Below are 17,076 nucleotides of genomic sequence, written 5' to 3' on the forward strand. Positions count from 1 at the left end.
CTCCTCCTCCTCCTCCTCCTCCTCCTCCTCGCTTTGTCCTTTAAGAAAAATAACAAAACAACATGAATTTTCTTGTTTTCTTTTTTCTTTTTTCTTTTTCTTTTCTTTTTTTTAAGAAGTTGTTGGTTTGAGAGAGAGAGGGAGGAGGTGAAACTGAGAGAGAGAGAGAGAGAGAGAGAGAGAGAGAGAGAGAGCCTCTCTCTCTCTCTAGAGAGAGGCACTCTGCCTCTCTCTCTCTCCCTCTCTCTCTCTCTCTCTCTCTCTCTCTCTCTCTCTCTCTCTCTCTCTCTCTCTCTCTCTCTCTCTCTCTCTCTCTCTCTCTCTCTCTCTCTCTCTCTCTCTCTCTCTCTCTCTCTCTCTCTCTCTCTCTCTCTCTCTCTCTCTCTCTCTCTCTCTCTCTCTCTCTCTCTCTCTCTCTCTCTCTCTCTCTCTCTCTCTCGGCGTGTGTGTGTGTGTGTGTGTGTGTGTTCCCTCCCCTCAAACCTCTCGACCAATGGGAGAAGAGAACGGAAAGAGAGTGCCAGAATCGGCCAATCAGAGCGCGTCTTGGGTTGCCTACTGTTATTATTATTATTATTTTTATTATTATTATTACTATTATTATTATTATTATTATTTTACTTTTTCAATGATTTTCTCTCGTTTTCACTCAATTTCTGGTTCTTTTTCCTTGTTGTTGTTTTTTTCGTTGAGAGAGAGAGAGAGAGAGAGAGATGTTTGCTTGGCTCAACACGTGTGTGAAGAGAGGAGGAGAGGGAGGAGAGGGAGGAGGAGGAGGAGGAAAGGGTATCAGAGAGGGAGAGAGAGAGGAGAATGGGAAAGGGACACAGAAGCGCGAGAAGAAGGAGGAGGAGGAGGAGGAGGAGGAGGAGGAGGAGGAAGAGGAAGATGATAATAGCCAAACGTAACACCCACACGAGGATCACAAGCTCGGTGACTCTTGCAGTGTGAAGAGGGACGAGTCGATCTCTCACCCTGTCGCTCTCTCTCACTCACTCGCTCTCTCTCGGATCCCCCTTTGTTGAACTCCATAAGGATACCCCCCCACCCGACCCCCACCCACCCCCCTTGAAGGACCCCCCCCCTCCCCTCTCCCCCCCCCCCCTTTCCTGTTATAAGTGGAAGCTGAAGGATCGAAAATTTGCCATCAGTGTTTCGGGTTTTGAGTTGATTGTAAGTTTTGTTTTGTTTTGTTGTTTTGATTTGTTTTGTTTTTGTTTTTGTTTGTTTTTTTAGTGTTTTGTGTTTTTTTTATTTAAGGTTTCTTGTTTTTTTTTGTTTAATATTTGAAATTGGTGTTTTTTTTGTTGTTTTGTTGTTTCGATTTAAATTTTTTGTTTTGATTTTTGTTTCTGTTTTTGTTTTGAATTTTTTTGTGTGTTTGTGTTTTTTTATTTAGGATTATTTTTTGTTTAATATTTTTGTTTGTTTTTATCTTCGAAGTTTGTTTTGTTTTTCGTCTTTTTTTATGAATTTCGATGTTTTTTTTAAGATCAGTGTTTTAATTTTTACTTCTTTTTGTTTTGTTTTCAAGTCTAATGTTTGTTTTTGTTTTGTTTTCAAGTCTAATGTTTGTTTTTGTTTTGTTTTGTTTTTATTTTCGAAGTCTGTTTTCTTTTTATTTTTTTCTTTATCAGCAAAACAAACTCCAAATAATTGCTCTTCACATTCGTATATTTTCCATCACCAATATCTTTTCTTTCTTTCTTTCTCTCTTTCTTTCTCCCTTTTTTCTTTTTCTTTCTTTCAATATCTATCTATCTATCTATCTATCTATCTATCTATCTATTCCTACTTTCACCCTCATCTCCCTTTCTTCTTTCGTTCTTTCAATATCTATCTATCTATCTATCTATCTACTTTTTTCGTTCTTTCAATATCTATCTATCAATCTATCTATCTATCTATTCCTACTTTCACCCTCATCTCCCTTTTTTCTTTCGTTCTTTCAATATCTATCTATCAATCTATCTATCTATCTATTCCTACTTTCACCCTCATCTCCCTTTTTTCTTTCGTTCTTTCAATATCTATCAATCTATCTATCTATCTATCTATCTGTCTATTCCTACTTTCACTCTCACTTTCCAATCCCAGGTGAGGTAAGGTCAGGTGATTCATTAGGACAGGTGGACTTTAATAATTGCCTAGGAAGTTATTCGTAGCCGAGCAATTACCGGTATAAAAAAAAAAGGTTTAATTATGCTCGGAAAAAAATATCATGGTTTTGCGAAATTACTCTCAGGGGTGGTAGTAGTAGTAGTAGTAGTAGTAGTAGTAGTAGTAGTAGTAGTAGTATTTTTAATTTTTGGGGGGTATGTTTTCGATTTTGTTGTTGTTGTTTTTTGTTGTTTTTATTTTCTATTTTTTTATTCATTTCATTTTTTTTTCTATTATTCAATTTTTAAGTTGTTTTTATTTTCATTTATCACTTAGATTTTGTCCTGAAATACTGAAAGACAGACAGACAGCTTGATAGATAAATAGATAAACTCTCCCTCTCTATCTATCTATCTAGCTATCTATCTATCTATCTGTCTCTTCCTTGAACTCTTAATAAAAAACTTGTAGGTTTCGACTTTCTTCATCATCTTCTATTTTTAATTTATCAAGTGTCTCACTCCTCTTTCACTCACTCTATCATCTTGACCTCTGTGCATAGATAGATAGATAGATAGATATGTAGAGAGAGAGAGAGAGAGAGAGAGAAGTAGACACACCTTTGCAAATTCATTATTACACCTGTTTATAAATTTGTCACCGGTGTGTGTGTGTGTGTGTGTGTGTGTGTGTGTGTGTGTGTGTGTGTGTGTGTGTGTGTGTGTGTGTGTGTGTGTGTGTGTGTGTGTGTGTGTGTGTGTGTATCTCTACCTTTCTGAAACTTTAAATCTATCATCTGTCTGTCTGTCTATCTATCTATCTATTTAAGACTCAATTTCAACCAGGTAACTTAACACTGGTTCAAAGACAGGTATTTCAAAGCTAATTAATTCAACGAGGAGGTAACTCTTAAAATCCCAGGTGCAAGAGGTCATTCACGCAGGTATTCACGTTACAGGTAAACTCCAGGTAACAAACTAATTAACCAGGTGTGAAGGAAGGGTCATTTACAGGTATTCTTCTCGTACAGGTTAATTTCAGGTAACACATATCAAGAAACACTAATTTTCTTCATTTTTATATTTATTTTTTCAACTTTTTTCCCTCCTTTCCTTTTTTTTCTTTTCCTTCTTCTTGTGTATTTTCTTTCGTCTCTCTCTATCTCCCTTCTCTTTCTTTATCTCTTTCTTTCTGTCCTTTTTTCTATATCCCTTCTCTCTTTCTTTCTTCTTTCTGTTTTTCTTCTTTGTTTCCCTTCTCTCTCTTTCTCTTTTCTTTCTTCTCTTTTTTCTTTCCTTTTCTCTTTTTTTTCTCTCCCTTTTTCTTATGTATTTTCTTTCGTTTCTCTTTATCTCCCTTCTCTCTCTTTCTCTCTTTCTTTCTCTCTTTTTTCTATATCCCTTTTCTTTCTTTCTTTCTGCTCTTTCTCTTGTTTCCCATTTCTCTCTCTTTCTCTTTTCTTTTTTCTCTTTTTTTCCTTCCTTTTCCTTTTATTTCTCTCTCCCTTCTTATGTATTTTCTTTCGTTTCTCTTTTTCTCCCTTCTCTCTCCTTCTTTCTTCTTTCTTTTTCTTTCTTTTCTTTCTTTTCTTTCTTCTTTCTCTTCTCTCTATTTCTCTCTCTCTCTCTCTCTCTCTCTCTCTCTCTCTCTCTCTCTCTCTCTCTCTCTCTCTCTCTCTCTCTCTCTCTCTCTCTCTCTCTCTCTCTCTCTCTGTCTACTTCTCTTTTTCTCTCTCTTCGTCATCCTCTTTTTCTCTCTTTTCATTACATATATTTTCCCATTTTTTTAACTTCTTCCACTGAAATTAAAAAAATCTTCCTATCTATCTATCTATCTATTCTTTATTCCACTTTTTATGATTTATTTATCTATTTATTTTTTTCTTACCTGTATTATTTTTTTCTTACCTGTATTATTTTTTTCTTACCTGTATTATTTTTTTCTTACCTGTATTATTTTTTTCTTACCTGTATTATTTTTCCAGGTCGCAGAATGCACTTAGACACGTTTACCGGGAGCCAGACGGGGTCACCGGAGCCTTTACTACCGTCAGAGCTGACCTGTGACCTCGGGGGACTCATCACACCCCTGGGGCAATCACCTCACCATGGGTCACCACTCGGGCCTCCCCCAGCCTTCTCCCCCCCAACCATCAGCGTGGAAGCCCCCCCTGAGACAAACTGTGGGTCATCTCAGCTGTCCACGGCCATGTCCGCCCTGGGGGAACTCCATGGGGATCTTTACCTAGCTGGGGATGACTGGCCGCCGTCCCTGGAGACTCTACTAACAGCCCTCCCCGGTGGGTCATCTCTCCCCCAGCTTGTAGTAACAGACCCAAGACCCCAAGACCAAGGACTCTACCCCACTCCTTCCCAGCCAACACCAGCTCCCCCAGGGCCTCACACGGATCTCCTGGACCTGCCGGCACCTGAGGGACTGGACCTGTACCTGGGAAATGCGTCCCCCATGAGTGTTTCGCCAGGGGGATCGTCGCTACCGTCTCCCTTCGCCTCAAATCGGGGGTCGTTCAGTTCATCACGGCGGCGTCAGTGTTCCGCTTCGCCTATGCATGTGGACGGGTTGGACCTTCACACAATCATCCGTTCCTCGCCAACCTGCCTCGCCCCAGCCTCCCCGAGTAACCAGCTCTCCACATCCCCGTCAGGAGGGACATATGGGCATCTCCTAACCCGGCCTGAAGCTACACCACCCACCACACAGCACCACCAACACCACAGGCCGTCATACACCTTCAGATCTCTCATCACCGAAGATCACCACCAACAGCAACGTCACCACCAGAAGGTTGAGCCGAAGACCGAACCCAGGCACTCACCACCACCTTCGCATCAACACCACGACAACACCACACAAGATACAGATGACACACGCCCCTGTTCACCCACGGAAGAAGATGGGCCGAGGTGCTGTAGATGGGTGGATTGCAACTCCCTCTTCAGCTGTCGCGAGGCACTATCCAGACACATAGAGAAGGCGCACATTGACCAGCGGAAAGGGGACGATTTCACCTGCTTCTGGGCGGCGTGTCAGCGGCGGTACAGGCCCTTCAACGCCCGCTACAAACTCCTCATCCACATGCGCGTTCACTCCGGGGAGAAGCCCAACAAATGCACGGTGAGTAGAGCGCGTAAACTGTTTGTCCCATTTCCTTATGCAAGAGTTAATCTGTGTCTGGACTCTCTCATCCTTTCCACGTGTTACTAAACTACACAACTTCTTAATGAGAGAGTTAGTCAGTGTTTTAATTATTTCATCCCTCTGTAAACTGTTTGTCCCATTTCCTTGTGCAAGAGTTTGTTAGTGGTTTCGTGCTTTCATCTCTTTTTCATCCCTAACTGTCCAATTTCCTTGTGAGAGTTGACCAGTTTCTTAGCTCTTTCATCCCCTTTCTCATCCCTTTCACCATAACTGTCCAACTTCCTAATGAGAGAGAGTTAGTGAATGTTTAAGTGCTTTCATCCCTCTGTAACCTGTCCAACATCCTAATGCAAGAGTTATAATTAGGTCATTCGCTCTTTCATCCTTTTAACAAATAAGGAAGAAAATGAGAGAGAGAGAGAGAGAGAGAGAGAGAGAGAGAGAGAGAGGAAAACAAAAGAAAACAAAGATTACCTGTCATAATATTTTCCACTTCATTGTCTTTTTCTTCACTCCTTTCTTTCACAGTTATCCCTCCTCCTCCTCCTCCTCTTCCTCCTCCTCCTCCTCCTCCTCCTCCTCCTCCTCCTCCTCCTCGCCTCTTCTCTCCCATTCACTCTAAATGGAGCATCGCCTCATAAAAAATTATTTAATATGATAATTCTCTCTCTCTCTCTCTCTCTCTCTCTCTCTCTCTCTCTCTCTCTCTCTCTCTCTCTCTCTCTCTCTCTCTCTCTCTCTCTCTCTCTCTCTCTCTCTCTCTCTCTCATCCATTTTTCATCCATTTTCTCCATTTTTATTCAGTTATTCCAGTTTTTATCTTTATTTCTCTCTCTCTCTCTCTCTCTCTCTCTCTCTCTCTCTCTCTCTCTCTCTCTCTCTCTCTCTCTCTCTCTCTCTCTCTCTCTCTCTCTCTCTCTCTCTCTCTCTCTCTCTCTCTCTCTCTCTCTCTCTCTCTCTCTCTCTCTCTCTCTCTCTCTCTCTCTCTCTTTTTATTGTGACGTTTTTAATCCCCTTTCCGTGACTTCCACTTAAACGCTTCAACCCTTTATAGGTTAGGCCTAGATTCCTTTTATTTGGGTAGGCTGATGTTATTGTTTTTTTATTGTTTTGTTTTTATTTCCTATTTTTCCCATTTTTATCTCCTGTGGGTGTTGTTTTTGTTGTTGTTGTTGTTTTGCTTCTTTTTACTGCCTTTCGTCTTTAAACAAACTACAAGATTTTTTTTTAAGTTCTTCATTTTTTTTTTTGTTTCGTTTTTTTTTGTTTTTGTTTTTGTGTGTAACCTTTAAAAAAAAGATATAGCTACTTCCTCCTTTAAAAACAATATATATAATTATTCGCTTATATATTAATTTATTTCCACTAAATTTTCCCACTTTCTCACTTTTTTCACTTCATTTTTCAATTTTTTCACTTTTCTTTCACTATCTCTCCTCTAATCTTTTCCTTCTTTCGCTCTAAATTTCTCAACTTATTTCCACCTTATTTTTCCACTTTTTTAAATTCCTTTTCCACTTTTCATTATTTTAAGTCAAACAAAAAATAAAAATAAAATAAAAAATAACAGAAATACGAACTACCAATAATAATAATAATAATAATAATAATAATAATAATAATAATAATAATAACAATGATGACGATGATCCCTTCTGAACGCTACCTAAAGGGAATCCAACACTCTTCTGAGGAGGATCAAATCGCGTCTTAAGAGAGTCAGAATCGCCGCTTCGCTTTTGTTCTTAACCTGACACATGGCGCGTAGAAATTAGCCGCTCTCTCTCTCTCTCTCTCTCTCTCTCTCTCTCTCTCTCTCTCTCTCTCTCTCTCTCTCTCTCTCTCTCTCTCTCTCTCTCTCACTCTCTCTCTCTCTCTCTCTCTCTCTCTCTCTCTCTCTCTCTCTCTCTCTCTCTCTCTCTCTCTCTCTCTCTCTCTCTCTCTCTCTCTCTCTCTCTCTCTCTCGAAATTTAATGTGAAAGAGAAAAAATGATTGAGAGAGAGAGAAAGGGAGAGAAGAGAGAAGAGAGAGAGAGAGAGAGAGAGAGAGAGAGAGAGAGAGACACTTGATTAACGCCACCAGAGGGGTCAGGCGTGAGACCTAGCTCTCTCTCTCTCTCTCTCTCTCTCTCTCTCTCTCTCTCTCTCTCTCTCTCTCTCTCTCTCTCTCTCTCTCTCTCTCTCTCTCTCTCTCTCTCTCTCTCTCTCTCTCTCTCTCTCTCTCTCTCTCTCTCTCTCTCTCTCTCTCTCTCTCTCTCTCTCTCTCTCTCTCTCTCTCTCTCTCTCTCTCTCTCTCTCTCTCTCTCTCTCTCTCTTGTGTTTCTTGTCGCGACAGTTAGAGAGAACAATAAAGTTAGTCGCCTCAGATCTCGTAACCAAACACACACACACACACACACACACACACACACACACACACTTAACCTTCTTGTCCCCTTCACTTTTTTTCTCCTTATTTTCCTTTCTTCCTCTTTTTCTTTTTCTTTTTCTTTTTCTCCTTTTCCATATGCAAGAAAAGGCGGAGGAAGGATTGAGAAGGAAAGGGAAGGGAAAGGAAGAAAGAAAAGGAAGGAAAATTAAGAGAAAATATAGGAAAAAAAAGGAAAGGAGGAAAATGAAAGTGAGGGAGAGGAAAGAAAATCAAAGAGGAAAAAGAAGCAAAAATAATAAAATTGGAAATGAAGGAAAGAAAGAAAAAGGGAAGAGAAAGAAACAAATTAAAAGACAAACAGAACAGAGGAGGAGGAGGAAGAAGAAAAAATAAGAAAAGGAAGAGAAGAAAAGAAGAAAAAACAGTGAGGGGAAGAAAAGGGGAAGGAAGGAAGGGGAAGGGAAACAAAACAGAAGAGGAAGGACGAAAGATAAGGGAGAGGGGAAGAAGAGGGGAAGGGAAGGGGAAGAGGAAGGGGGAGAGGGGAAAGGGAGGGGAAGGGCATGAAGAGGGGAAGGGAAGGGGAAGAGGAAGAAGAGGAGGAGAAGCATTCGATATCTTGACATGAATCCCCAAGGAGAGGAAGAGGCGTCTGGCGGTGATGATACCCAAGAGGAGGAGGAGGAGGAGGAGGAGGAGGAGGAGGAAGAGGAGGAGGAGGAGGAGGAGTGAAGGACGTGCAGTGAATGAAACAGAAGAGGAAGATGAATGAGAGTAAGAAGAAGAAAGAGGAAGAAGAAGGAGGAGGAGGAGGAAGAGAGAAGGAGGAGGAGGAGGAAGAGGAATAAGAGGGAAGAAATTTATACGAAGAAGAAAGAGAAAAAAAACAAATAAAGTGCAGGAGAAGAAGAGGAGGAGGAAGAGGAAGAAGAAGAAGAGGAGGAGGAGGAGGAGGAGGAGGAGGAGGAAGAAGAGGAGGAGGAGTGAAGAACGTGTAGTGTATGAAAGGAAAGAAAGATGAATGAGAAGAAGATAAAGAAGAAGAAGAAGAAGAAGAAGAAGAAGAAGAAGAAGAAGAAGAAGAAGAAGAAGAAGATGTCAAGAAGCAAAAGGAAAGACAAATAAAGTGGAAGAGGAGGAGGAGGAGGAGGAGGAGGAGGAGGAGGAGGAGGAGGAGGTTGAGTACACTTCTTAGCTCATTCATAAGTTTCAAGAGGCAGGCGTTGGGTGACGAGGAGGAGGAGGAGGAGGAGGAGGAGACATGAATCAGAGGAGGAAAAAAAGAGGAGGATGACTAGGAGGAAGAGGAGAGGAAGGGGAGGACGAAGAAGAGAGAGGAGAGGGAGATAAAGAGAGGAAAAAACAAGGAGGAGGAGGAAGAAGAAGAAGAAGAAGAAGATAGAAAAATAATAATAAAAAGAAAAAGAAGAGGATTAAGAGGAAGAGGGGAAGTATAAAAAAGGAGGGGGAGGAGGAGGGGGAGGAGGGGGAGGAGGAGGAGGAGGAGGAGTTGTCGCAATCCTTCTTTTGTTTCTCTCTCTCTCTCTCTCTCTCTCTCTCTCTCTCTCTCTCTCTCTCTCTCTCTCTCTCTCTCTCTCTCTCTCAAACTATTTATATTAAAAGTAAGAGAAGAAGAAGAAGAAAAAGAAGAAAAAGAAGAAGAAGAAGAATACAAAGAAGAGGAGGAAGAAAAAAAATGAGGAGGAGGGAGGGAAAAAAGAGGGAGAGAGAGAAAGGGAGGGAGAGAGAGAAAAGGGAAGCATAGAGAGATATTTTTACCTTATTAGTGAAGTTCGGAGGTCAAAGGTCAAATCGAGGTCACTGGAGGTCACGAGGAAGGGTCATTAATTTTGGGAAGGCTTAGAAATTTGACCCTTTTTTGTGTTTTATTTTTTTTTTCTTCATATTTTTTTCTTCATTATTTGCCTCTTAATTTTCTTTTCATTTCTTTCTCCTCAACCATTTTCATTCCCTCTCTTCCTCTTCCTCCTCCTCCTCCTCTTCTTCTTCCCATTAATTCATATCTTTCTTTATCTTTCATTTGTTATGTTTATTTTTTTCTTGCAATCACAATATTAGATTCACTATATGCCTCACTCTGTAATTTTAACACTTTTTCCCATATTTTCACAACTTTTTCCTCCTTCCTCCTTCTCTCCTTCCTTTTAACTAAACACAAAACCTTAACCAAAACAAACATAACCTCTTGCATTTCCTTTTATTTCCCTTAATTCTTACGCACACACTCACCACCTCAGTTAACAGGCATACAAAACCACAAACATTGCCTCTTCTATTCCCTCTTTTATTTCATTTCATTTCATTTCATTTTGACAACCAGACCACCTTTCCCACCTACCCTTATCCTTCTCTCCTTCCTTTTAACTAAACACAAAACCTTAACCAAAACAAACATAAACTCTTGCATTTCCTTTTCCACACTCAACACCTCCTTTCCCCCTCAGTTCAACGGGTGCAGCAAAGCCTTTTCACGACTGGAGAACCTCAAGATCCACCTCCGCAGCCACACGGGAGAGCGCCCCTACATCTGCGTCTACCCACACTGCATGAAGGCCTTCTCTAACTCCTCGGACCGGGCCAAACACCAGAGGACCCACGTGGATGCTGTAAGTGCGGGAGATGAAGAGATGAGATGAGATGAGAGAGAGAGAGAGAGAGAGAGAGAGAGAGAGAGAGAGAGAGAGAGATGGAGATATGAGAGAGAGATGAGAGAGAGTTAGAGAGAGAGAGAGGTGAACTGTCAGCTAGAGAGAGAGAGAGAGAAAAAGAGAGATTGATTGATAGATTGGTTATTAAATAGATAGACAGAGAGGTGAGTAGATAGATAGATAGATAGAAAGATAGTGTGTTTGTGTGGGAGAAAGAGAAAGAAAGAGAGAAGGGAAGAAATGGTAGAAAGAAAGAAAAAAAGAAAGAAAGAAAGAGAATGAAAGAGAAAGGATGGGTGAGAGAGAGAGAGAGAGAGAGAGAGAGAGAGAGAGAGAGAGAGAGAGAGAGAGATTGAGATTGAGATTCTGTGTTCTGTGCTTGCCTCCTCCTCCTCCTCCTCCTCCTCCTCCTCCTCCTCTTCCCCCTTCTCCTCCTCCTCCTCCTCCTCCTCCTCCTCCTCCATATTTATCTCAATCCATCTTTCTCTCCTCCTCCATCTTCGTAAATCCATCTATCTGTACACACACACACACACACACACACACACGCACACGCACACACGCACAGTCCAATATATTTTTCTCTCCTTTTCTTTCCTTTACTTCTTTTTACCGACCTTTTTCCTCCTCCTCCCTCACACATCTGCTCTTCCAATCCATATCTTTCTTTTTCTCATCTGTTCTAACTTTTTATAACATTTCTTTACTCTTTTCTTTACTCGCATAACTTTTCTTTGCCTTTTCTTTAACCTGTTCTTTGTTTTGGTTACGTTTATTTCTCTCTTTCTTTCTTTTTTTTCATTCTTTCTTCATTTGTTTTTTTTCTTTCCTTCCTTTCTTTATTTATTTATTTCATTTTTTTCTGTCTGTCTCTCTTTATCTGTCTTTCTGCCTCTCATTCCTTCATTCATCCTTTCTTTCTCTCTATCTTTCTTTCTTACTTCATTCATTCATTTCGTTCTTTCATTCTACTTTATTTTATTCACCTTTCTTACGTTCATTTTTCCTACTTCTTCATTTTCTTTTGTTTTTCTTCATTTTCCTCCTTTTCTTCCTTTTTTCCTCATCCTCCTTCACCTTCTACTTCTTCTTTTTGTTTTGTTTTTCTTCATTTTCTTCCTTTTCTCCTCATCCTCCCTTACCTTCAACTTCTTCATTTTGTTTTGTTTTTCTTCATTTTCCTCCTTTTCTTCCCTTGTTTCCTCATCCTCCTTCACCTTCCACTTCTTCATTTTGTTTTGTTTTCTTCATTTTCTTCCTTTTTCTTCCCTTTTCCTCATCCTCCTTCACCTTCTACTTCTTCATTTTGTTTTGTTTTCTTAATTTTCTTCCTTTTCTCCTCATCCTCCCTTACCCTCCACTTCTTCATTTTGTTTTGTTTTTCCTCATTTTCCTCCTTTTCCTCATTTTTCCTCATCCTCCCTCACCTTCCATCCCCCCAACACACCTGTACACACCTGTTCTCACCTGTCCTTCACACCTGTATTCCAGAAGCCTTACGTATGTTCGGTGGCGGGCTGCAAGAAGAGGTACACGGACCCCTCATCGCTCCGGAAGCACGTCAAGAACCACTCAGCCAAGGAGCAAGCCATGGCCAAAAGAAAGGTACGTGGGGGAGGAGGTAGTGGTGGGGAGGGAAAGTGGGAAGAGGGTACTGGTTGGTGGGGGGAGTGAGAAGGGGGTAGTGGTTGGTGGAAGGAGTGGGGAGGGGGTAGTGATGGGTGGGAAGGGCTTAGTGATGGGTGGAGGGAGTGGGGAGGGGGTCGTGATGGGTCGGGGTATTGGGAAGGGGCTGTGTTTGTCTTGGTTAATTGGGTGACGGTGGCTGAGTGGTTAACGTGATCGCTTACCGTCCTAGATATCCTGGGTTCATATCCCGCCCTATATAGGATTTCGTAATTGATATCATAGTGTTTCGGAGTTGATTCCATATTTTCCCAGTAGTTTATGCATAGTTTTCTTTTCTTTTCTTTTTTACATTAAAGGACACGGCTCAAGGGCAATAAAAAGAGTACATAAAAAAAGCCCGCTACTCGCCGCTCCTATAAAAGATAAAAGTAAGAGTATCCAAAAATAAAGAGTAGTCAAAATAGTCCTTCAGTCACCGCCGAGTGGCCTAAGACTACCCACATGCTGTCCTGAAAACCACCCATCAACCCGGACTCTGGATTAACTTTCTATAGAGGATCAAAGATGAGCTCCAGGGGGCAGCATCGTTCTGTCATCGTTTAGTTATCGTCCAGTCATCGTTCAATTATCGTTCAATTATCGTTCAGTCATCGTTCAGTTATCGTTCAGCCATCGTTCAGTCATCGTTCAGTTATCGTTCAGCCATCGTTCAGTCATCGTTCAGTCATCGTTCAGTCATCGTTCAGTTATCGTTCAGCCATCGTTCAGTCATCGTTCAATTATCGTTCAGTCATCGTTCAGTTATCGTTCAGTCATCGTTCTGTCATCGTTCAGTCATCGTTTATTCTTATTTTAGTATAATTTTACACAACTTAGTTGCTTATCTATTTACTAGTCATCTACCTTTAATTATCTGTTTACTCACTTGTTGATTGGTCTCCCTCAGGTTCACTCCCCCGACGATGAGGCGCGAGGCGGCACTCCCCCGGGGCTGCTGCTATCACCCGCCTCCCTTGACCCTACCGCCCCCCAGGACCACTACTCCCCCTTCAACGGTGAGCGCTCTCTCTCTCTCTCTCTCTCTCTCTCTCTCTCTGATGGTGGTGGTGGTAATTTTTCGCATTTTATAAGTTTTTCATAATTTTGCATAGTTTTTCAATATATTCCGTAGTTTTTTGGGGTAGATTTTCCATAGGTTTGTATAGTATTTGGTATTTTTTTTACATAATTTTGGTATTTTTTCATTATTTTTTGTAGTTTTTCTAGTTTCTCGTAGTTTTTCGCATAGTTTTTCATATTTCTTGCACATTTTCCGTAGTTTTTTCATAGTATTCATAGTGTATCGTAGTTAATTTCATAGTTTTAAATGGTTTTCTCAGATTTTGCATAGTATTCCCATAGTTTTCAATAGTTTGGGCATAGTTTTACATAGTTTTTTTTTAGTTTTTCATAGTTTTTCAGACTTTGCATAGTATTTCCATAGTTTTCAATAGTTTGGGCATAGTTTTTCATAGTTTTTTGTAGTTTTTCATAGTTTTTCAGACTTTGCATAGTATTTCCATAGTTTTCAATAGTTTGGGCATAGTTTTTCATAGTCACCTCACAGTTTTTCGCAGGTTTTCGTAGTTTTATGCCATAGAGAGAAAGTTCTTGCATATAGACCGCCGCTCAAGACGAAAAACACTCCCAGAACACACGAGTTACCCCTGCAGATAAGCATAGCAAGAAGGAACTCTCATACCCCCCTTTTTCAACCCCTTAGACAACCCCCTTCACACACCCCGAACGGCCCCCCTCACCCCCCCTCTTCCCCCCAGATAGGACCATCCCCGAGCGCCGCCCCCGGAGATGTGGTTCGGTTCAGTCTCCGATGTCATCTCTTGTCACGTCGCCCCGCCACACCCACCCACGAGATGGCGTTCCTGGGCCTGCCGGAGACGCTGGTGCCCGAATTCTCCCAGGAAGATTTGGATGCCTGGGTCAGCCTCTTCTAAGCCACCACCAGTCACCCCAGCCACTCAGTCAGTCCATGGATCAGTCAGGGAGTCAGTCAATGGATCAGTCACTCAGTCAATCCATCAGTCATTCAGTCAGCGAAGAGCAACGGACGAAGGGTTTTGGGTGTCAGTCCATCAGCCACGCGCTCAGTCAGTCCATGGATCAGTCTGTCAGTCAGTCAGTCAGTCAGTCAATGAGTCAGAACCAGAGGGAGAGCTACTGCCTGACTCTACCCGTTCTGAGTCCCCAAGAAGGTCATCAACGGAGGGACAGAGAGAGGACGTTATGCTACAGTCACCCCTCTCTTTCCCCGCACGAGGATCAAAGAAAACGGAGATCGGGGTTGCCAGGGGACAGTTACGGCTTGTCTCACACTATACTAACCCACCAAGAACAGCAACAACAACAGCAACAGCAAGAGCGTGAAAACCAACATCACCACCACCAGCTACACGATCCTGCAACAAGCTTCCCAGTCAGTCACCACCATCACTACCATCACCACGAGGACCAGTTTGACGGCTCACAGCTCTTTGCATCCCCTCCCCCGCCTTACTCCCTCCCCCAGCCCCTCCCTGCTACCCTCCCCCCATCAGCCTCCCCCCCATCTCTTCACTACTCATACGCCCCCCACCCCAGCCCCTCACCATACCGCCCCCCGCCGTATCTCCCCCAAAACGCCCCAGTCTCCCCGTTTTCGACCCAGCAAGGAACGTGAAGCCTGTTTCGAGCTGTTTCATCGGTGACTCGTGAAGCAGTTGACTTGAATTCGAAGCAGATATAGTTTCAGCCCCAAGACACGGATCAGAGCGCTGAGGCAATGATCCGCGGGGTAGCTTTCCTGGCTGAACGCTTGTGATTCGACCCAAAGATTAGAGGATCCAAGTTCGAAATATCAACCTCGAATACATCCACGGGTTATCTTGTTGGCTGAACGCTTGTGACTCGACCCAGGAAGTTGAGGACCCAAGTTCGAAACGGTCACAGAATCGATCCGCGGGTTAGCTTGTTGGCTGAATGCTTGAGACTCAACCCAGTGTTCTGAGACCCCGGGTTCGAAAAATTGACTCACACATCCACTGGTTATCTTGGCTGAACGGTAGAGACTCGACCCAGTGTTCTAAGGCCCCGGGTTCGAAAAATTGACTCACACATCCACTGGTTATCTTGGCTGAACGGTAGAGACTCGACCCTGTGTTCTAAGGCCCCAGGTTCGAAAAATTAACTCACACATCCACTGGTTATCTTGGCTGAACGGTAGAGACTCGACCCTGTGTTCTAAGGCCCCGGGTTCGAAAAATTGACTCACACATCCACTGGTTATCTTGGCTGAACGGTAGAGACTCGACCCTGTGTTCTAAGGCCCCAGGTTCGAAAAATTGACTCACACATCCACTGGTTATCTTGGCTGAACGGTAGAGACTCGACCCAGTGACTTGAAGACCTTGGTTCGAGCCCCCGTATAGATCAATTTATACGTATAAAGATTATTTAGAAGCACAGATGAGCCTTCTACTTTTCACTTTATTATTTGTGTTCTGTATAAAGGCATAGTAATAATAATAGCAATAATAATGATGATGAAAATACTTAAAATGTAAATAAGAGTACAAAAAAGTGCCTTAAGTAATAAAAGTAAGCAAGTGAAGTAGTAAAGTAAGTAAAGTGCAATAAAGCTGGATGTGGTTTTTATTTTAAGTTATTTATTTGATGTATGTGTTTGTGTGTTTGTTTGTGTGTTTGTGTAGGGAACAGATTTTGGTGTTTCGTTTTTTGTATATTTCGTGTTTTGTGGTTTTTTTTTTTTTTACCTGTTTCGCTTCTCACCTTCATCATCATCATCATTGTCATTTTCATTATTGTCATTTTTAGCATTTTTTTCATTATTTCGTTTTTATCATCATCCTCATTCTTATTTTTTTTTTTAATTTCCTTTCTTTAATTCCTTCTTTTTTCTTTCTTTTTTCTTTCCTTTCTTCCTTCAATCCTTCATTCCTTCCCTCTCTCCTTCCTTCCTTCCTTCCTTCCTTCCTTCCTTCCTTCCTTCCTTCAATCCTTCATTCCTTCCCTCTCTCCCTCCTTCCTTCCCTCCTTCCTCGCTTCCTTCCTTCCCTCTCTCCCTTCTTCCTTCCCTCCTTCCTTCCTTCTTCTTTTCTTCTTTTTCTCCTCCTCCTCCTCCTCCTCCTCCTCCTCCTCCTTCTTCTTATGTTAATTTATTTCATCCTTCCTTTGTGTGTGTGTGTGTGTGTGTGTGTGTGTGTGTGTGTGTGTGTGTGTGTGTGTGTGTGTACGTGAAGGCGAGGCGACAGGACACATGACTATAAGTGCTTTCAATAGCCTGTATGTACGTTTTTTGAGGCCGTGTACGTTTCCAATTGGCTCATGTACGTTTATGTAGGTGTGTATGTATGTATGTGTGTACGATTTTTTTCGGCTGTTCGTTCGTCCGTTCGTTCGGTGTAATCTTTTTTTTTTACATGTGATAATAAAATAAATAAAGTAGAAAAGGAGTAATTTTGTGTATGGCGCTTTTGTGATAAATAAAAGAAAAATAAAATAAGTGGGTGACTATTTTCTCCTTTCTGTGGTAGTAGTAGTAGTAGTAGTAGTAGTAGTAGTAGTAGTAGTAGTAGTAGTAGTAGTAATGGTGGTGGTGGTGGTAGTAGTAGTAGTAGTAGTAGTAGTAGTAGTAGTAGTAGTAGTAGTAGTAGTAGTAGTCGTAGTAGTAGTAGTAGTAGTAGTAGTAGTAGTAGTAGTAGTAGTAGTAGTAGTAGTAGTAGTAGTAGTAGTATCTCTAAAACAAGATACACAGTTATATTTGACCTCATTAGGCTCAGTAGTAATTTTAAAACTCACTTGTGTTTAAAAATAAAAATCCGTAAAACAAAACCAAAAAAATCATACCAAATACAGATGAAGGACCAATTCCAAAATATCTATACCACTTTTCACATATCATAACCATTTCCAAAACCCATTAAACCACCACTAACTAAACCCATTTCACCCTATACAGATAAGTTAAACCGGGATTTTCTTCATCATTGTTTTCTTTTTTCTTGCCCTTGAGGCGTTTTCTTTGCTGTAAAAAAAAAAAATAACTACCCATGGAAATACTACCCACAACAACCTCTACGAAAGCCGAGAAAT

At 41.6% G+C, this 17,076-nt stretch overlaps 1 protein-coding gene across 13 annotated transcripts in view; it reads left to right on the forward strand.

Annotated features, from left to right (window-relative positions):
* LOC126982242 (zinc finger protein GLIS3-like) overlaps positions 1–16,486 on the forward strand; it is a 49,101-nt gene extending 32,615 nt beyond the window's left edge. For 4 of the 13 annotated variants that reach the window (XM_050834192.1, XM_050834191.1, XM_050834189.1 and 1 more), the window contains exons 4-8: positions 4,085–5,235; positions 10,096–10,257; positions 11,791–11,904; positions 12,875–12,983; positions 13,746–16,486. In XM_050834192.1, coding sequence (XP_050690149.1) covers positions 4,085–5,235; positions 10,096–10,257; positions 11,791–11,904; positions 12,875–12,983; positions 13,746–14,644 — 2,435 coding nt within the window. In that variant the 3' untranslated portion in view covers positions 14,645–16,486. Of the gene's footprint in view, positions 1–1,151; positions 1,174–4,084; positions 5,236–10,095; positions 10,258–11,790; positions 11,905–12,874; positions 12,984–13,745 lie in introns of those variants that run through there. The other 9 variants (XR_007734884.1, XR_007734887.1, XR_007734881.1 and 6 more) reach the window with 9 other exon arrangements.
* Positions 16,487–17,076: the final 590 nt, after the last annotated feature.

This window comes from Eriocheir sinensis, chromosome 50, assembly GCF_024679095.1.
Source record: "Eriocheir sinensis breed Jianghai 21 chromosome 50, ASM2467909v1, whole genome shotgun sequence".
NCBI classification, from domain to species: domain Eukaryota; kingdom Metazoa; phylum Arthropoda; class Malacostraca; order Decapoda; family Varunidae; genus Eriocheir; species Eriocheir sinensis.